Source organism: Hyperolius riggenbachi, chromosome 4, assembly GCF_040937935.1.
Source record: "Hyperolius riggenbachi isolate aHypRig1 chromosome 4, aHypRig1.pri, whole genome shotgun sequence".
NCBI classification, from domain to species: domain Eukaryota; kingdom Metazoa; phylum Chordata; class Amphibia; order Anura; family Hyperoliidae; genus Hyperolius; species Hyperolius riggenbachi.
Window position 1 is genome coordinate 441512523 of NC_090649.1, and position 22360 is coordinate 441534882.

The window sequence follows — 22360 nt, forward strand, 5'->3', positions numbered from 1 at the left end:
GAGAGCATAGTGTGACTGGGCCCTGGTGCTGGTAATATAGAGAGCATAGTGTGACTGGGCCCCAGTGCTGGTAATATAGAGGATAGTGTGACTGGGCCCTGGTGCTGGCAATATAGAGAGCATAGTGTGACTAGATCTGCAGTGCTGGTAATATAGAGAGCGTAGTGTGACTGGGCCCTGGTGCTGGTAATATAGAGAGCATAGTGTGACTGGGCCCTGGTGCTGGTAATATAGAGCGCATAGTGTGACTGGGCCCTGGTGCTGGTAATATAGAGAGAGCATAGTGTGACTGGGCCCTGGTGCTGGTAATATAGAGAGCATAGTGTGACTGGGCCCTGGTGCTGGTAATATAGAGAGCATAGTGTGACTGGGCCCCAGTGCTGGTAATATAGAGGATAGTGTGACTGGACCCTGGTGCTGGCAATATAGAGAGCATAGTGTGACTGGGCCCTGGTGCTGGTAATATAGAGAGAGAGCATAGTGTGACTGGGCCCTGGTGCTGGTAATATAGAGAGCATGGTGTGACTGGGCCCTGGTGCTGGTAATATAGAGAGCATAGTAGTGTGACTGGGTCCTGGTACTGGTAATATAGAGGATAGTGTGACTGGGCCCCAGTGCTGGTAATATAGAGAGCATAGTGTGACTGGGCCCTGGTGCTGGCAATATAGAGAGCATAGTGTGACTGGGTCCCGGTGCTGGTTATATATAGAGCATAGTGTGACTGGGCCCTGGTGCTGGTTATATATAGAGCATAGTGTGACTAGGCCCCGGTGCTGGTTATATATAGAGCATAGAGTGACTGGGCCCTGGTGCTGGTAATATAGAGAGAGCATAGTGTATTTTTGATAGAACAGCAACCACAAGGAAACATTTGTAGAAAGCTTTTCTCCTGTAGGACACAAAGTGCATAAGCTTGTCTCAGATCAGTACATAGTGATGTGTACAGGGAAAAGTTATGTGATCATAAATGCCAAACTATACAGTTGGCTTTTCAATTTTGATTTAAACGTTTCCACGGTTGGAGCTGTCTTGATTACGTTAGAAAACACTTTAACATAGACGAATATGGAATTCTGGGAAATCTGTGCGCTTATCCCTGTTCATTGCTGTATAAGAACTGCAGTATTGAGCCTGGAGCGCCCTCTGTGGAGAAAGAGGGGAATTACGGTAATCATTATATAAGGAGGGTGATCTGTGTTTTATAAGAAGGAGAGTGTCTCTATGAGGAGGTGTTACTCTGTCATTCTTGCCTCAGGGCCTCCTTAGGCTCCTCTTTAGATCCACTATCACCCATGATTGTAGCTGTGTGGTCACACATAACCGGTGTCACAGCCGAATAAAGGCGCTGCTATGTACTTGGCAAAGTGTCGGATTGTCTCGGCTGTGCTGTTCCACTATCTACTCGAATCGCTGGAGGCTGCTCTGTATTACACCAGGCTATCCTCTACCCCATCACATACCCCAAAATAACTAGTAGATAGCAGACTATTGTTAGTTCACATAAAACAGAGGCTTAGGCCCGGTTCACATTAGCGGTCGCCGTCCGGAATCGCCGTGCCGGAGCCGGACCGCATGCGGAATGGACGGAACGGACGCACGGCATAGCAATGAAAGTCTATGCGTCCGTTCACATGCGTCCGTTTCGTCCGGACCGGATCCGGACTCCGGCGTAAGATCCAACATGCGCTATTTTTTGGTCCGGCTCCTCCGGCTGACGTATCCGGAGCGGAGCCGGACTGTTGCATCCGGCCAATAGAAACCAATGAGAACCGGAGAGCGCACAACACACTGGCTGTAAAAAACGGACGCTCCACCCCACCTCCCATGCTTCCTCCATGCTACAGCGGCCATCCTGGACGGGGACACATGGGCCCAGCGCCCACAGAGTGGAGCAGCAGCGACCTGACGCTGGAGCTCCCCGGCAGCAACATGTCCGATACGTCTGATAACGAGGAGGTGAGGCCCTACAACGACCCCAGAGCTTCTGCCGACCTCCCAGACCCCAGGTATTATTTTATACAGCTTGATCTCAAACGGATCTGGACCGCAACCGTGTTCATACCGCACGGAAAACGGATGCAAACGGACCGGATCCGGACCTGATCCGGATAGGAACCGTACGGATTAGGTTCGGTCCGGATCCGGTGCGGTCCGGACATCCGTTCCGGTTTTTACAAAACCGCAAGTGTGAACGGGGCCTAACTGTGTACCAGAAACTTATATTGCAATAAGTTTACATTTTTATTACAAAACTTCATAATTATGTGATAGGAGAAAGGAAAAGGAGAAACAATCGGCACTGCTGCTTTTGCTATTTATTCCAGAGTGCAATAAAATCCATGTACATGTCTCATGGTAAATAAGTCTTCAATAAGTGACATCACAAACTTCATTCAAAATGACTTGTGTAACATACCGTTCCTAGAGGTGGTGTGGTGATGGTGGGTGCTGGGCACAGATAGCCTTACAGCCGTTTCACGCCAAAATGCGCTGAAAAACATCTACAGTATATTGTACATACAACTCCATAGACAGAACAATGGCTAATCCATTGATAACAGTGCAGCACTCTCACTTGCCTCTGAGGAAGCGGTGTGAGGGTCGCAAAACATCAGCCAAATGTAAGCACAGTTTTCAATCAACTAGCCATTGTATTTCGTATACACAGAACTACAATATGAAGATACTGAAGAACTTTGTTGGAACAATATAGTTTACACTTTTTAATAAAAAAAACCATGCGGATCATAATTTTCTGCTACCAATGCTCACAAATATAGTCACCTGCAGCAGTGGGGACCCGATTCCATGGGTGACATTATCAAGCAAATTGCCATACAGTCATATTGCGAGGGACAGCAGTGCGGCATAGAATGGAGAAGGTTCCAGGGGGAGGAGAACAGTTCATTGGGCAAGGACAATTTGGCACTCTGGATCTCTCTGTCATGCATCAGGGTGGCTGTAGACAACAATACAATTTGAGAAGGAGTGCCACACGGTATATGTGGTGTGCCACAACCCCATACCCTGTGTCTCTGGGGCTCACACAGTGACACTATTTTTCCGTGTGACTAAGGAGGACCAAAAATATGAAACAGGCTGTCCTGCTTGTGGGGTTGATGTGGCTCTGTAAAATTTAAAGCTATAGGCTTGCTAGACACCAGCGGTTCTGGATGCTGGCCTGGCTTTCAGGGGCATAAAGAGATTATTTTCATATTCAGTAGCGGTGCATTGTGGGTAACCACAGATGTGTTGAATTACCGCAAGTACCTTCTGTTTTAAGACGGCAAATCACTGTAAGCATTGCTTTTTAGTAGGAGGGCTTTTCGGTCTCTTTTGGTCCCCTAGTGATTTTGGGTCAACCCGAGCTGCTTGGTTACTCTGTGTGATGGAATAAAGAGCTATATATTACACTTTGGTAGGTAGGTGCTGTAAACACACTAGATTTTCGGGCATAGACGTACCCGACACTCTAATATGTGCTTGCACCTTTAGTATAGAAACCAAATGATATCTAAGCACTGCAGAGGTCAGGTCTTGTGTCTACATCCTATATTAAGTTATGCCCTTGACATGAGATATGTGTCTGTCAGTCTGGTGTACCCTGTCAGTCATATGGCTTTTTTTCTACTAGCGGAGCCCCCGACACAGACAAGAAGGGCCTACCTGAGTAATGGTTGTGGAGGAGAAGGTGGAGAGGTCATACTCCCAGCCCTGGTCACAACTCTGCACTGTGGATCCATTAGTGACCTCCTTGGACCTGTTGAACATCAGGTGGGTCTGTGGTTGGGAGTACATCTTGCAGGAGCTGAAACTACCATCAGGCTCTTGGGGGATGTTGATGAGAAGAAGGTCCTCTTTGCTTAGGTTCCCAGGATTCCTCTGGCTGGAGATTGCACAGTGGTGTGGTGGCACAGCTGAGATGAAAATATGTTGTAGGAAGTGTAAAGGGATAATAATTCGAGGGATGCACATAATGGCCAGCATGATTATCTGAAATCGTCCAAAACCACCAGCTTCATTGAGAATATCATCAAAAGTCATCTTCCTGGGTCCAGCCAAAGAGATGGGGGGGTCTGGTGGAGACCCCATTGCTTGTGTGAAGTCCGCACTCTGTGGTCAATGGAATGTAAAAAGATGGTATGAAGAGGCTGAACAACAAATACTACCTCAACTCTCCACAGGCTCGTCCAGGTTCTGCTCAAAGAGTCCGGCACATTCCAGAAGCTTTGTGCCGAGATGTTCCTGGATGTATAAGCCTCTTAGTGGGAATAAGTACAGGAATGTGGAGGGGTTGTGTCAGGGGGGCAGTGATGTCTCCTCACTGTATCTCCTCTCTTTATTATGCACAGATAATGGATTGGGTGAGGGTGCGTTAACTTCTACACACAGTCACTTGACCAGAGTCACACTCAGAGGTATCAGAACTGTGTGGGTTAAATTCTAACACAGAGCAGAAATTACTAATCTATCACAAGTGATTCTATGAGAATCTATGCTGCTTATATGTAACTTATCAAGTCCTACAATGTGCACAGTGTTCCCAATTTCATTCATTTTCACACTTCTAAACCTGGCAGACACAGACGGCAGGGTAGACAAAGCACCAGTAATGCTTAAAGTGAACCTGAGGTAAGAAGAACATGGCGGCTGCTATATTTGTTTCCTTTGAAACAATACCAGTTACATGGCAGCCCTGCTGGTCTATTTGGCTGCAGTAGTGTTTGAATCACACCAGAAACAAGCATGCAGCTAATCCTGTTAGTTTTGAAAATATTGTCAGAAACACCTGATTTGCTGCATGTTTGTTCAGGGTCTATGGCTGAAAGTATTAGGGCTCATTCCACTATGGCAAATTGGCATGCATTATCTGCATGCAAATTTGAATAAGAATGTATTTCAATGGGCCTGATTCCATTACAGGCAAAATTCGCTTCCCTTCCCAGGCAAAAAAAAAAGCCAAACCAGCCACCTCTGTAACAATTCTCCACGTGGTTTACGCGTTTTTACATTTACGCGTGTGAAAGTCCATTGTAATAAATGGTGATGCGAAAATAAAATAAAAAAAGAAATTGCATTTACATGCGAATCTGCGGGCATTTTTTTCTATGCAGATTCACCTAGGTATAATGGAAACGTAGCCTTAGAGGCAGAGGATCAGCAGGACTGCCTGGCAACTGGTAGTGCTTAAAAGGAAATAAATATAGCAGCTTCCATATTCTTCTCACCCCGGGTTCATTTTCACTTTAACTCAACTAACATCTTCCACCATGCAGCCAACCAGCCACTTCCCTCCAACCAATCCCTAGAGCAACCCCGGAACATGCATTCCACTGTAAGCAGATATCTTGTGCCTCATAGAGCATATATGAGGGCTCTTCCCTCACTGGGAGTTTCTGTTACGGCTCCTCCCTCACTGGGAGAATGTGTTAGGGCTCCTCCCTCACTGGGAGCATGTATCAGAGCTCTTCCCTCACTGGGAGCATGTATCAGGGCTCCTCCCCCACAAAGAACATGTGTCAGTGCTCTTCCCTCAGTGGGAGCATGTATCAGGGCTAATCCCCTTACTGGGAGCATGTATCAGGAGTAGGACTCCTCCCTCACTGGGATCCTTCCTCATTGGGAGCATGTATCAGGGCTCTTCCCTCAGTGGGAGCATGTATTAGAGCTCCTCCCTCACTGAGAGCATGTATCAGGGCTCTCCCCTCAGTGGGAGCATGTATCAGGGCTCCTCCCTCACTGGGAGCATGTATCAGGGCTCCTCCCTTATTGGGAACATGTATCAGGGCTCCTCCCTCACTGGGAGCATGTATCAGAGCTCTTCCCTCACTGGGAGCATGTATCAGGGCTAATCCCCTTACTGGGAGCATGTATCAGGAGTAGGACTCCTCCCTCACTGGGATCCTTCCTCACTGGGAGCATGTATCAGGGCTCTTCCCTCAGTGGGAACATGTATCAGGGCTCCTCCCTCACTGGGAGCCTGTATCAGGGCTCTTCCCTCAGTAGGAGCATGTATTAGAGCTCCTCCCTCACTGGGAGCATGTATCAGGGCTCTCCCCTCAGTGGGAGCATGTATCAGGAGTAGGACTCCTCCCTCACTGGGAGCATGTATCAGGGCTCCTCCCTTATTGGGAACATGTATCAGGGCTCTTACCTCACTGGGAGCATGTATCAGGGCTCTTACCTCACTGGGAGCATGTATCAGAACTCTTCCCTCACTGGGAGCATGTATAAGGGCTCTTCCCTCAGTAGGAGCATGTATCAGGACTCCTCTCTCACTGGGAGCATGTATCAGGGCTCCTCCCTCACTGGGAGCATGTATCAGGGCTCCTCCCTCACTGGGAGCCTGTATCAGGGCTCTTCCCTCAGTGAGAGCATGTATCAGGACTCCTCCCTCAGTGGGAGCATGTATCAGAACTCTTCCCTCACTGAGAGCATGTATCAGGGCTCCTCCCCCACAGAGAGCATGTGTCAGGGCTCCTCCCTCACTGGAAGCATATATCAGGGCTCCTCCGTCACTGGGAGCTTGTTAGGGCTCCTCCGTCACTGGGAGCATGTACAGTGCTGCCCATAATTATTCATACCCCTGGCAAATTTTGACTGTTACTTTTATTCAACCAGCAAGTTATTTTTTTGATGGGAAATTACATAGGTGCCTCCCAAAAGATAAGACGATGTACAAGAGGCATTATTGGGGGAAAAAAACATTTCTCAGCTTTTATTCACATTTGAGCAATAAGTGTCCAGTCCAAAATTATTCATACCCTTCACAAACTGTCACAGTCTGTGGAAAAATCCAAAGTTCTATACCATTCCAAATAGTCCAAGCTGTTCTAAAGCATCCTAATAAAAAACAACAGCTCTCGGCAGTTGGTTTGAGGACTTTCATGGCTAAGACAAAGAAGCTCCGTGAGGACCTGCGGCTGCGCATTTTGGTTGCTCACAATTCAGGAAAGGGCTACTAGGCCATTTCTAAATGTTTTCAAGTTCCAGTGGCTACAGTGCAAAGTATTATTAAAAAATACAAGATGTTCCGAACGCCCAGTGGAAAATCTGAGAGGACGTGGTCGGAAGCCAAAAGTGACACCTGTGCTGGCCAGGAGGACAGTGAGAGAGGTGAAAAAGAAACCAAGGTTCACCACTAAGGCCATTCTGGTATATCTGAGCTCTGCTGGTGGAAATTTCTCAAGGCAGACAATCCAACGGACACTGCAAACTGCTGGGTTCCACGGAGGCAGACCAAGGAGGATGCCACGTCTCCAGATAAGACACACAAAAGCTTGCTTGGCCTTTGCAAATGTAAGATCTGGACAAAGAAGAAGACTTCTGGTCTTCTGTGTTGTGGTCAGATGAAACAAAAATAAATTGTTTGGTCACAATAATGTTGCCTTTATTTGGTGTAAAAAAAAAGGATAAGCCTTCAACCCAAAGAACACCTAATGCTTTGGCGGTGTTTTTCAGCCAATGGACCAGGGAACCTAATCACAGTAAACGGCACCATGAAAAAAGAGCAAGACATGAGGATTCTCAACGACACCATCAGGCAGTCTGCAGAGGAACTTGGCCTTGGGCACCAGTGGACATTTTCGCATGGCAATGACCCAAAACACAAAGCATTAACGTTTTGGAGTGGCCCAGTCAGAGCCCTGTCATTTCCCATCAAAAAAAGACTTGCTGATTGAATAAAAGTAACTTTAAGTCAAAATTTGCCAGGGGTAGGAATAATTATGGGCAGCACTGTATTAGGGCTCCTCTCTCTCTTGGAGCATGTATTAGGGCTCTTCCCTCTGTAAGGGTTAAACATTGACTTCTGCCTATACTGGATCCTGTGATATAGGCTAGGCATGAAATTAAAATGATCAGAGACATCGCACCTGATGGGGTCCTACTGACGTTTAATGAGCTGAGATAGAGATATGGTCTCCCTAACCATGTGTTTTTCCTATTTCTGCAGCTTTGGCATCCAGCCCAGGACATTCAGAATTCCACAGAATTCCAATTCGAATCAAATCCCATTGAAGCACTACTTACTGTGGAACACCTTGATCAGAGGTGCTCAGATACCCACAATCACAAATTCGATTGATCACAAATTTGACTCCGCCCACTTATGAATTGACTCGTGATATGATCACGAGTAGAAAGGGTTATCCGACTCGAGTGCGGTTTTGAGTCGAATAACCGCATGTAATCCCGAATCACGAGTGGTATTCAGGATTAAAAACCCGCCGACTTTTACGGTTAATAGAAAAGCCCCCTTACATGCCAGAAACACCAAATTTGCCAGATATGTTAAGAAGAACAGTGGAAACAAGAGGAAAAAAATTTCAAAAAATCCTTATAGATTTTGAGAAAATCGATTTTAAAAGTTGATAGGAAAAATGTATACATATAAATGCAGTAAATACATTAACTGTCATTTACTGCATTTAAATTTATAATTTTTTTCCTTTGAAACTTTAAAATTGATTTTCTCAAAAACTATAAGGCCTTTTTGAAAATGTTCTTTTTCTTCTTGTTCCCACTGTTGTTCTTAACATATCTGGAAAATGTGATGTTTGTGGCATGTAAGGGAGCTTCGCTATTACCTGCTAAAGTCAGCAGGTTTTTAGTAACTCATGATCACGAGTTGGGTAACAAGTGCAATCACGAGTGTATTTGATCACTAATGCCGATTACAACCTCGTGATCGCAAAAAACAGTTTGTGATCACCATTAACTCGTAATCACGACCTCCTGATGAGCATCCCTGGCCTTGACAATCCATTATTATGCATTTATTCACACCTGATCATTAACTTTGGACACAACACTGATAAGCTTAAAGCACAATGGGTAACTGACATGTGTGACATTGAGAACAAGGAGTGGGAAGAGGGGTCGGTAGAGTGGCAGAGTTTTTGATCTCCTCCAGGGACATGCTAGTCCAGCTAAAATACCTCCACAGAGTGTATTTCACACCAAGTAGGCTACACAAAATTAACAACTCCAACTCCAATTTATGTATGAGACTCGGAGCCGAAGAGGGAACGTATCTTCACATGTTCTGGGCTTGTCCCGCACTGGCTCTTTTTTTGTTTTGTTTTGTTTTTAGAGCACTTTTTATTGAATTTTGAAGAATTAACAATCCTCTCAAGAGAGTCAAAGGCATTTCTTTTATACAGAGTAAAACTTGTCTTAATAGACCACACATATTCAGGCTGAACAATGCTCCCTTGTAGGTACAAAACCCATCTGACCCTCCTTTAAAGCCAACCCATTCCCTCCCCTCATCACCATCCCATACAAAGACCATAGATTATATCTCTTGCCATGAAAATTACGAAAAAAGCCTGCCTCACCAATTGATCTAAAGATGTGCAGCTCAAGTTTGCTATTATCTCTTTAATCACGAGTGAATCTTAAGTTTGCCTAATTCTCCTAACATTCTTCTTAGCATACCACAAAGTATATTGAAAAGGCTTCATAAATGATTTTATTTCAACTAAAGTAAAATAATTAACAATAAGGTTTTTCATAACTTGAAAAAACCCATGGTCTTTTTTTCCTTATGTAGTTGGGTGTCAATGTTATCCAAATGTAGCAAATGAAGAAGTTCTTGTTTAACATCCCATGTAGTCGGAATACTAGGGTAATCCATTTATTATACATAACTTTCCAAGCAGCTATCAAGACAACGTGAGCCAAAAGAGGAATGTCTTTACTATGCTGGCCTGTAACCTTTGCGTCTACACCATTCGAGTCAAAATGATTAAAAAGGCATAGTTGAGGCTCAAGTTAAGCGAGTATGGTGTATTTACAAAGAGAGGACACATACTGGTGAATTCTCTTCCAAAAATCCATTTTGCAGTTGCATTCCCATTAACAGTGAAACATACTGGCATTTGAAGTAGAACACTTAGGCCCCTTTTACACTTAATCCGTTGCTCTCAGTTATAATTGAACAAAAACTGATTTTCAAAGTAATGCCCATGTTTTCCTATGGCACAGTTCACACTTAAAGGGGCGCTATAGTGAAAAATTGCAAAATGAAAAATATGTGCAAACATAGACAAATAAAAAGTACATTCTTTCTAGAGTAAAATAAGCCATAAATTACCTTTCTCCTATGTTGCTGTCACTTACAGTAGGTAGCAGAAATCTGACAGAAGTGACGGGTTTTGGACTAGTCCATCTCTTCATAGGGTATTCTCAGCAAGGCTTTTATTCTTTATAAATATATTTCCTAAATACGATTTAAACAATGATGCTGGCCAGCTTCCCTGCTCGCTACACAGATTTTTGGCAGTGGGACAGAGCAACTGCCATTCCCTAAGTGCTTTTGAAAAGAAATAAATCCCTGAGAATCCCCCCATGAAGAGATGGACAGTCGCTTCTGTCAGATTTCTACTACCTACTGTAAGTGACAGCAACATAGAAGAAAAGTAATGTATGGCTCATTTTACTCTGAAAAAATGTACTTCTTATTTGTTAATGTTTGCACATATTTTAAATTTTACAATTTTTCACCATAGTGCCCCTTTAACGTGTTTTAACTGAAATCTTCTTCCCAATGCACTGCTATGGAAAAAACGCGTACCAACGTGCACTAATGCATACTAACGCACACTAACACATACCAACTGATTAAGTGTAAATCGGGCCTAAGGGCAACGTTAGTGTTTTGTATTTAATATTAAATGTGTACTTCACATAATGTATCATCTTTGTAACGATTGGTGTCCGCACGCAGAGAGAATCTGATTATTAGTGATCTGCAGTATCACCAAGAATACAGATATATACCTGATTATTGATGATCTGCAGAATCACCGATAATACAGATATATTGCTAACCTCTGGACACCTGAAGTGTGTGAGTGTTTGGTGTAACAGTAGAAATTGGACCGCCGGGGTAGCAGGTGGTCCAATACGTAGAGACAGACTCTACTGCAGTCAAGGACTCCAGGAGAAGGAGACCTTGACTGGTTAGCAGCAGTACCCCTTCTGAGAAGCAGGGGGCCCCTGCAGGGAAGCTGAGCACCCAAGGGGTGGGTGACAGACAGAAAGGTCGGGCAGGCCGGGTCGGCAACACACTGACAGATAAAGTACAAAAACAGTAAGCTGATTCGGTATCCAAGGCAAGCAGGGTTTGGCAACGGAATATCAGAAGTGCAAGGTACCGAATCAGAGATCAGAGGAGTGGTCAGGAAAGCAATATGTCATAACAGATATCAAACAATGCCTAGTCTGGGTGTGAGGTCCGTGGTCTCTACACCCTGGAACTAGTCTGAAGTATAACAGAATGATAACACAAGTTCCCTAGTCTGGGTGTGAGGTCCTTGGTCTCTACACCCTGGAACTGGTCTAAGGAATAACACAGATGATACACAGTATTCCTAGTCTGGGGTGTGAGGTCCTTGGTCTCTACACCCTGGAACTGGTCTAATGAATAACACCGATGATACACAGTATTCCTAGTCTGGGATGTGAGGTCCTTAGTCTCTACACCCTGGAACTGGTCTAATGAATAACACAGATGATACACAGTATTCCTAGTCTGGGATGTGAGGTCCTTGGTCTCTACACCCTGGAACTGGTCTAATGAATAACACAGATAATACACCGTAAACTAGCTAAGTGTGGATTCCCAGGTCCTCCTGGTTCCAAAACACTGAAAGATCTGACTAGGTCTGAGTGCTAACACATAGGTATTTGCAACGCCAGACAACCAGCAACTGAACAGCATGAGATATATATATAGTGGAGCGCTCTCCAGCGCCACCCAGCTCCCATCAACCAATCAATAACTGAGCTGGGATCAGCTGACCGCCTCGATCAGCTGACCCTTCTCCTATTGGTATAAAGAGCCTGTCTTGCGGCGCCCGTGCGCGCGCGTAGCTCTCCATCTGTGTGCACCACTGGGTCCAGCCAAACCAGACGCATGTTGCTGCAGGGAAACCACCGCTCTGTGCGCGGATACCGCCGCCTCACTGTCAGAAGGCGCGGCGGTTTCTCCGCAATCCGTCACAATCTTAAAGTGAGATTTACACCAAGATTCATCTATGATTCAAGAACACAGGAGATTATTCTCTCCAATAATTTGACTGCTCAGATTGTCGTCTGTTATTTCATTGGACCATAACACTAAATTATGGTAAGCTAACTTTTCAAGGGGAATACTGTATTTGCAATTTTCCTTTGGATATCAGACAGTGACATTTTAGGCCCCTGCGGGTTAAAAAACTGATCAGAAGCACTGGCTCGGTTTTGGGACCAGACTGAAAGGGTGATCAGTTGTGTACCTAGCCTAAGATAGTGTTACTAGGCCTGTTCAGGGAGAGGAGCCTTTATAAAAATCATTCTACCTCACTGGAATCATACCACTATACCCACCAAAACTGAATACATCAAATGCAGTGAATAAACTTCTTCCACTGTGTAAGATAGCATACAAGAGCAGAAAGAGTCTTAATAAATGTGAACAAATAAGGTCTAGTTGGTGTGATCCCCCCCTTAGAAACATTGATATAGAGACTTGGTCTTCGATTTGCTTATTTTATAGTTGTGTCTCTGCTCTTTCCCTTTCTTTTGTCCCTCCTTTGAGAAGGTGAGAAGAAATAGAGATACAAGCCCGTTAAAAATAAAAGTCCAGGTCTGCAAACAAACAATACTACCCTGTGATTTGCTGGTAAGTGGTAACTGAGGAGCTACTCAGGTAGCCCACATTAAACTAGTGTATTTAGATGTCCAAACTCTGATGACATGAAGATAAAACAAAGTTACAGGAACTGTGTATCCCATGATGAGAAAGGAAATGCATGCCATAATATTGCAATGGAGTATTAAATCTCCCCCTATGCCTCCTTCTTGCGGTCACTAATGTACAGCACAGTTCCCAGTATCTGGCACCGGAAGGGATCGCCTGATGCCGGACACATGTGCTTGCCGGTTGCTTGGGCAAACAGACGAACAGGCCAGTTTCTAGGGCTGTGCGGCCGCCCTGAGCGCTATTGGGAGGGGGGCGCTGTAATGGAGGGGGGAGCCGCAGCCGCAGGGAGGGCAGCCCGACCTCTCCCTCCCTTCCTCTCCACGGCAGGGCCGCCGGTTCAAGTAACAATTGGGCCCTAGGGCAAAATTAGCCTGGGGGCCCCCCAACAGACACCCCCCGACCAAAAAGCGCCATTACAGGCCCTTTGTTGCAGCCAAATTTCCCTCCTGGGCCCCTGAGCTAGCTGCTGACCCTCCCCCAATCACCTCCCAACTTAACAGACTCTGCAGAGTCCCTGGGGAGCAACAGTTAAAATGAGGAGGGACACCTTGGGGGCCCCTACAGGCTCTGGGGCCCTGGGGCAATTGCCTATTTTTTTCCTATGGTAGCTCCAGCCCTGCTCTCCGGGCCGCCCTCCATGCTCCCCCCTCGGACTGCAGATTGAGAGCGCAGGGAAGCATTATATACATCTACTCACCTTCGTCCCAGGTTCCAATCGCCGCTCACTCCTCTTTGCATAGACGCTGATACACACGCGTGTGTATACCTGCTATGCAGAGAGGAGACCAAGGGGAGAGGAAGGGAGGTCGGGCTGCCCTCCCTGCAGCTGCGGTTCCCCCTCCATTATGGGGGGGCACCTACCTACCTAACCTATACTGGGGGGCAGCTACCTAATATAACCTATACTGGGGGCAGCTACCTAACATATACTGGGGTGCACCTACCTAATTAACCTATACTGGGGGGCAGCTACCTATCTAACCTATACTTGGGGGGGCAGCTACCTAATCTAACATGCTGGAGGGAACCCACCTAATCCAACCTATACTGGGGGCAGCTACCAATCTAACCTATACTGGGGGGCAGCTACCTATCTAACCTATACTGGGGGGAAGCTACCAATCTAACCTATACTGGGGGGCAGCTACCTATCTAACCTATACTGGGGGCACTTATCTAACCTGTATTGGGGGCACCTAGCTAGCCTATACAGGTAGCAACTATACTGGCTACCTGTATTGAAGGCACCTACCTAACTAACCTATACTGGGGGCACCTACCTATCTAACCTATGCTGGAGGCAACTATTCTGGCTACCTACTGTATATTAGAGACACCCACCTAGCTAACCTGTACTGGGGGCATCTATCTATCTAACTTATACCGGGGGCGCCTGCCTATCTAACCTATACAGGAGGCACCTACCTGGCTAACCTATACTGGGGAAACTATACTGGCTCACCTATGCCTGGCTACCTATACTGGGGAGGGACCTATAGCTGGCTACCTATACTGGGGTACCTATTCCTGGCTACCTATACTGGGGGGACCTATACTGAGTTCAACTAGACCTGGCTAACCTATACTGCGGGCACCTATACCTGGCCCTCGCCCTGGGTGCATTTTAGCCTAGAAACTGCACTGCAGACAAAGTAGCACTAACCTCCCCTTTAATACTTACGGAGCCCCCAGCGATATGTAGCAGGCTTCCTGCATCTCCCAGCAGGCTCCGAGCTGACCCGCATCAGGTCATGTGACACTCCGGCTTCCGTACACTGACGCTGGAAGCCGCTAGGAGCCCACCAGGAGGTACAGGGAGGCTGCTACACATCACTGGAGGCTCGGTAAGTATTTTACTGCCTTCCAGCACAGCTAACTAGCCCCCACAAAGAGGTCCTTGTTATCTCCTCAGGCATGCCAGTTAGTTGAGACTTCTGGAAGGAAGAAAGATCAACCCCCCCCCCCCCCCCATCCAATTTTCCTCCTTTACCCCTTCTTCCTTTTCAATTTATTTATATTTCTTTTCTTAGGAATGCAACAGGATGTGGTTGTATGTGTTCTTTTTATGGTAAAAATTCAATTAAAATTACTTAATTAAAAAAAAAACGTGAACTTCTGCAGATCCTCACTCACAGCCCGTTATCTGCTGAGATTCTCAGAACTCTTCTGCCTCAGAGAGAACATCTTGTCTGGGTCATGTAGTTAAAACTTCCTGATTATGCACATATTTGAACTCTGCTGTTAGTTATGTAGTAAAACAATAAACTGTCTGTCTGCTGTGCACACGATGTGGCAAATGCATATATTAATATATTATGTCTTGATTAGCTAAAAAAGATTGCTTCATGCTTGTTCCATGTATGCGTAATATTATATGATTTTGTTTTATTAAACATCAGAGCTATTGATTTAACTAATGTTGTAATCCTGGCCAGAGGAGAGACAAATCCACGGGGTCCGAGAGAGGCAGAAAAGGGGGTACAGGACTTGATAACGTTTTCACCCTTACTGGGAACATGTATAAGGGCTTCTCCCTCATTAGGAGCAAGTATCAGGCCTCTTCCTTTACTGGGAGCATGTATCAGGGCTCCTCCCTCACTGGCAGCATGTATCAGGGCTCCTCCCTCACTGGCAGCATGTATCAGGGCTCCTCCCTCACTGGCAGCATGTATCAGGGCACTGGCGTAACAATAGGGCCTGCAGCCCCTGCTCCCGCGCAGGGCCATTTTGGGGGGCTGGAGGGGTCGCAGCATGAAGGGAAAGCCGTGACCACAGTCGGCGGGAAGGGGGGACGTTCCCCCCTCACCTCGGGGCTCTCCCCTCCAGCTTAAATAAGTGTCCGTGGGCAGCGGCGGGCAGCAAACAGATACATACCTTCCGTGCGCTCCAGCCGGCGTTCCTCTCGCTAGCCTCTGACGCGACTTCCGGTATAACAGGAAGTCGCGTCAGTGGCTAGCGAGAGGAACGCAGGCTGGAGCGCACGGAAGGTATGTATCTGTTTGCTGCCCGTTGCTGCTCGCCGCTGCCCATGGACACTTATTTAAGCTGGAGGGGAGCGCAGAGGGGAGAGCCCCGAGGTGAGGGGTGGTGGAACGTCCCCCCTCCCCGCCGACTGTGGCCACGGCTTTCCCCTCATGCTGCGACCCCTCCAGCCCCCCAAAAAGGGCCCGCGCGGGCCCCCCGGGGGGGGGGGGGCGCTCTGAAACTCTGCAGGGGGGCCTGGTGGGGCCTAGTTACGCCCCTGTATCAGGGCTCCTCCCTCACTGGAAGTATGTATCAGGGCTCCTCTCTCACTGAGAGCATACCTCCCAACTTTTTGAGATAAGAGAGACACTAGTGGTGCCCACACTTTTTTCACTCGCGAGCTACTTTTAAAATTCCAGAGCTCGAGAGATCTACCAACATTTAAAATAGCCAGGTATAGGTGCTCCCCATATAGATAACTAGGCATAGGTCTCCCCATATAGATAGCTAGGCATAGGTCCCTCACATATAGATAGCTAGGCATAGGTCCCTCACATATAGATAGCTAGGCATAGGTCCCCCACATATAGATAGCTAGGCATAGGTCCCCCACATATAGATAGCTAGGCATATTTCCCCCACATATAGATAGCTAGGCATAGGTCCCCCACATATATATAGCTAGGCATAGGTCCCCCCATATAGATATCTAGGCATAGGTCCCACACATATAGATAGCTAGGCATAGGTCCCCCACATATATATAGCTAGGCATAGGTCCCCCCATATAGATAGCTAGGCATAGGTATCCCCATATAGATATCTAGGCATAGGTCCCACACATATAGATAGCTAGGCATAGGTCCCCCACATATATATAGCTAGGCATAGGTCCCCCACGTATAGATAGCTAGGCATAGGTCTCCCCATATAGATATCTAGGCATGGGTCCCACACATATAGATAGCTAGGCATAGGTCCCCCCATAGGTCTAGCTATAGGTCTAGGCATAGCTCCCCCCATAGGTCTAGCTATCTAGCTAGGCATAGGTCTCCCCATATAGATAGCTAGGCAAAGGTCCCCCACATATATATAGCTAGGCATAGGTCCCCCACATATAGATAGCTAGGCATAGGTCACCCACATATAGATAGTTAGGCATAGGTCTCCCCATATAGATAGCTAGGCATAGGTCCCTCACATATAGATAGCTAGGCATAGGTCCCCCACATATAGATAGCTAGGCATAGGTCCCCCACATATAGATAGCTAGGCATAGGTCCCCCACATATAGATAGCTAGGCATAGGTCTCCCCATATAGATAGCTAGGCATAGGTCCCTCACATATAGATAGCTAGGCAAAGGTCCCCCACATATATATAGCTAGGCATAGGTCCCCCACATATAGATAGCTAGGCATAGGTCACCCACATATAGATAGCTAGGCATAGGTCTCCCCATATAGATAGCTAGGCATAGGTCCCCCACATATATATAGCTAGGCATAGGTCCCCCACATATAGATAGCTAGGCATAGGTCACCCACATATAGATAGCTAGGCATAGGTCTCCCCATATAGATATCTAGGCATAGGTCCCACACATATAGATAGCTAGGCATAGGTCCCCCCATAGGTCTAGCTATAGGTCTAGGCATAGCTCCCCCCATAGGTCTAGCTATCTAGCTAGGCATAGGTCTCCCCATATAGATAGCTAGGCATAGGTCCCTCACATATAGATAGCGAGGCATAGGTCCCCCACATATAGATAGATAGGCATAGGTCCCCCACATATATATAGCTAGGCATAGGTCTCCCACATATAGATAGCTAGGCATAGGTCCCTCACATATAGATAGCTAGGCATAGGTCTCCCCATATAGATAGCTAGGCATAGGTCCCTCACATATAGATAGCTAGGCATAGGTCCCCCCATATAGATAGCTAGGCATAGGTCTCCACATATAGATAGCTAGGCATAGGTCTCTCACATATAGATAGCTAGGCATAGGTCCCCCCATATAGATAGCTAGGCATAGGTCCCTCACATATAGATAGCTAGGCATAGGTCCCCCACATATAGATAGGTAGGCTTTGGTCTCCTCATATAGATAGCTAGGCATAGGTCCCTCACATATAGATAGCTAGGCATAGGTCCCCCACATATAGATAGCTAGGCATAGGTCTCCCCATATAGATAGCTAGGCATAGGCCCCCCACATATAGATAGCTAGGCATAGGTTCCCACATATAGATAGCTAGGCATAGGTCCCCCACATATAGATAGCTAGGCATAGGTCTCCCCATATAGATAGCTAGGCATAGGTCCCTCACATATAGATAGCTAGGCATAGGTCCCCCACAAATAGATAGCTAGGCATAGGTCACCCACATATAGATAGCTAGGCATAGGTCTCCCCATATAGATAGCTAGGCATAGGTCCCCCACATATAGATAGCTAGGCATAGGTCTCCACATATAGATAGCTAGGCATAGGTCTCCCCATATAGATAGCTAGGTATGGGTGCCCCCCCCCTCTCCACCAGCCACAGTTCTCCACATTGTGCTCTCCCATCCCCCTTCACTGACCCTGCATGCCCAGGGCATGCAGCACTGAAACCTCTGATTAGCGGCGACCAGCAGTGGAGAGGAGAGCGGAGGATAACCGCTCTCCTCTCCACTGCAGATCGCCGCTAGGTCACAGGTCTCAGTACTGCATGCCTCTCCGGCCATGCAGCGCCAGGCAGCGAGAAGAGATCCGACAACGTGATGGAGGAGAGGGGAGGACCGGGGACGAAGGAGGTGGGCAGGGAAGGAGGTGGGCAGAACACGGCTCTTGCTCGCCGCGCCTCTCCCTTTGCACCTATTGGCTGTGTGCTGCTCTGCGTAGGGCAGCAGAGCAGCACAAATAGATGGTACGCCAGAGCTGCATAGTCAGCGTCTGGCGTACTATTTTAAAATGCCAACGCGATCTACCCAGCAGTCCTCCGCGATCTACTGGTAGATCGCGATCGACGTATTGGGCAGCCCTGTTTTAAAACATGCCCATGCCACACCTCTAACCACGCCCCCCACACCGCTCACCATGCATATCACAAAGAATTTGGAATCAAAAGATGTAGTTTTATCATTCAAACCACACTGGTCCTTTCAACCATCATTATATTTGTTATTCTTAAATGTTACATTGAAGAAAAACTATCAATTCAATTAATGGGAATAAAGTTTAGTCAGTTAAACACATTTTTCAGTAGAAAAATACATATATTACAGATTTGTACATCAGCCTAGAAAGAGGGACAAATAAGGAAGAAAGACGGGGATGTGGTTCCAAAAGAGGGACTGTCCCTCCAACAGAGAGACAGTTGGATGCTATGCTGAGAGATGTATTAGGGCTTTTTAGAGAGGAAGAGACGGATAGCTAAGGCTATCTGTGTCACCACCTTTCACACCTGCTTTGGTCACACCCACACTGCCATGTGTTCAGTTGTTGCCTGGACTGGGAATTTGTGACACACATCCTGCATACGTACACACAGGGCAGTTTCTAGGCTAAACTGCACCCAGAGTGAGAGTGTAAACATTGTGCCCCCTTAAAGAGACTAGTCTGAAGTCTCCCGAAAATGAAGTTTTTACTTGAAAAACCTCATTAACATTATTGCACCTATTAAAATGCTGCAGAACCGCGGCTGAAAACCCCCTCAATCACCCCAAACTCACGGGGGTACATAGCGGGCTCCTTCCGCATAGAGGCAGCGCAGCTCTGCCTCTATGCACGTCAATCACCCGGATCGCCACCCCTCCCCTGCCCCTCTCAGTCCTCTTTCACTGAGAGGAGCGGTGGAGAGGTGGAGATACGCACTGATTGATGCGCATAGAGGCGGCAGCAAAATCCACGACCAAGAAAGTCGTAAATTTTGCCTGACGTGTAAGGGGTGAGTTTGGGGTGATTGAGGGGGTTTTCAGCCGCGGTTCTGCAGCATTTTAATAGGTGCAATAATGTTAATGAGGTTTTTAAAGTAAATTTGGGCCACATTTCAGCAAAAAACAAACGTAATTTGGACCACATTTCAGCAAAAAACAAACGCAATTTGGGCAACATTTCAGCAAAAAACAAACGCAATTTGGGCAACATTTCAGCAAAAAACAAACGCAATTCGGGCAACATTTCAGCAAAACAAACGCAATTTGGGCAACATTTCAGCAAAACAAACGCAATTTGGGCCGCATTTCAGCAAAAAACAAACACAATTTAGGCCATATTTCAGCAAAAAACAAACGCAATATGGGCCACATTTTAGCAAAAAACAAACGCAATTTGGGCAACATTTCAGCAAAAAAAAAAAATGTACTCACCTGACAGAAATCCCGTCTCCCGGCCGGCCTCTGGCGCGCAGCTCCCCGGACGACCCACCTGCAATCTCATGCGCTGAGAGGAGAGAGAGGAATAGCAGGGCTACGGGAAGATGGCGCCCGAAGCCCTGTACTGGAGACACATATAGTCTCCAGTACAGGGCTTTGGACGCCATCTTCCCGGTGCCCTGCTCTGCCTGCCGGAAGACTATGCAGGCTGGAGTGGGCTTCTAGTAGACGCCGATGCCAGTTCATGCAATAGTACGGTGGCCCGAGTCCCGAGGACGACACGTCCCACGGCTAAAAGCGGGCCGTTTCCCGGGACCTCATGCAGCCTGGGACAGAGGACCCCAAACTCGGGACCTGTCCCGGGACGTATGGTCAGCATACCTATGAGGGTGTTCCCACAGCAGTGTTGTGATTTTTAAAAATCGCAAACATGCTGCGGGTAACATTTTTTGGAGCAATTCTTTCAAAAATTGTTTCACAAAGTCGCATTTGCAATTTGCTAGCGATTGCTATTGCGATTTTGGCGTGCACTAGCCCAGAGAGAGGAGGAGTGGAGAGAGACTGAGAATAGCCTGAGATGGAGCAGAGAGCTAATCTGTATTGCAGTCCCACATTACGCAGAGGCTAGTTGCCTGTAATAGGACTGCTGTCCCTGCCTCTCACACAAGTCAGAAAGCAGCCCTCCTAGAGTCTAGGGACTGTCAAAACTTTTCAACCTGTTTAACACCTTATCTGCACATGCAGTCATTATAACAATGGGGAGAGACCAGACAGATTTTTTCCCATGGACCCTCCTCTGCATCATGCTGTGTATATTTACCAGCTTGAATGTCACGGTCAGCCACAGCGCCAGGGATTATGTTGTCATCAAAATACTTCAATCCACCTCCAGAGGCCCCTCTTATGATCAGGGTGCTATTGTAGAGCTCCAGGCAACCCCATAAACAGAAAGAAGAAGGGTGCTCTCAGTGGATAGTAAAACAGGCAAAAATGTATTGGATGTAAAGATAAAAAAATGATATGTCACTCACATCAGGAGGGTCCCACAACAGTTAGGACCCTCTCCGGCTAGTTCACTTCCCACCCAGTGGTACTCAGCAACATAAGTCGATCATATATGCATAGCCCGCTCTCGTCCCGACTAGTTTTGGCCTCTCGCCGTCATCAGGGGATACGAGAGCGGGCAGGCTACAGTACATATATATACACAATAGAATAAGGTAATTACCTGCTTCCAAACAAGTTCCATCTCGCCGCATCTTCCGGTCGGCGGCCATACTGGATCCTGTGACATGGTTGGAACGCAGGACGCGTTCCACCATGCAAATATACAAGCGGCTGGCACGCATTGGGGCATGCGAAACCATGCGGCTGGTGCGCGATAATATAAAAGACTCTAAAAGACTCTAAATTATATTTACCAGCTTGCCTGCCCTCTAATTACACTTTTATCAGCCAGCCTAGTGTTTCACATTGCCTTACAACAACAAACCTGAATACACCAGACACAGGACCAGCCCTAAATCACTGAACGAAAGGCGGCCTGGGGGGCAGTCTGTGCCTGGCTGCTACACTCAGTCTTTACATCCACGCAGCTACCAGTAGCAGAGAGAGGAACTGAATGAATCAGGCCCGGTTCACATCTGCATTTTTTTCTGAACGTAAGCGGAACGTATACTGTACAAACAGAACGGATGTGAATGGATCTAATGTTAACCTATGGATCCATTCACATGCGTCCATTGGTACGGGTACATTCCGTACGTTCCGGCCCCCGGATCCAAAAAATACTGTAGCATTGGGGGCAATGGGAAACGGAACGTTTCTTCACACTAGTGAAGAAACGGACCGTTCCACGGGGGATGGGGGCATGGGCCGATGTGATCCTGAGCGATGGGAGGGCGAGGGGAGGGTGCAGCCAGACGTCCCACTTTCACCGGGACGCGTCCCGGAATCAGGGTCCCCTGTCCCAGGTTGCATAGCGTCCCAGGAAACGTCCCGCTTTCAGCCGTGGGACGTTCCGCCGCAGGTCTCTGCCCACCGTTCAATTTGTTTTGGTATACGCGGCCATCTGGTCACATTAACTTTCCCCCCTCTAGCAGCCCAGCCCACCCTCCAATCACGCGGCCTCCTGGCCGCCTCAGCTCCGCCCACAAAGTACTTCTCTGCTCCCCCTCCAATCGCACGGCCACCAGGCCGCATCAGCTCCGCCCCCAGAATTCTGCCATGCCCACCCACCAATCGGAGCGTCCGCCTGGCTGAATCAGGCACACCCCAGGCAT

At 47.2% G+C, this 22360-nt stretch overlaps 1 protein-coding gene across 2 annotated transcripts in view; it reads right to left on the reverse strand.

Annotated features, from left to right (window-relative positions):
• SLC22A7 (solute carrier family 22 member 7) overlaps positions 1 to 22157 on the reverse strand; it is a 52776-nt gene extending 30619 nt beyond the window's left edge. Inside the window, exons 1-2 of one of the 2 annotated variants that reach the window (XM_068232590.1) lie at positions 21307 to 22157; positions 3667 to 4113 (exon numbers count right to left, since the gene is read on the reverse strand). In XM_068232590.1, the coding sequence (XP_068088691.1) occupies positions 3667 to 4113; positions 21307 to 21435 (576 nt within the window). In that variant the 5' untranslated portion in view covers positions 21436 to 22157. The other variant, XM_068232591.1, reaches the window with a different exon arrangement.
• Positions 22158 to 22360: the final 203 nt, after the last annotated feature.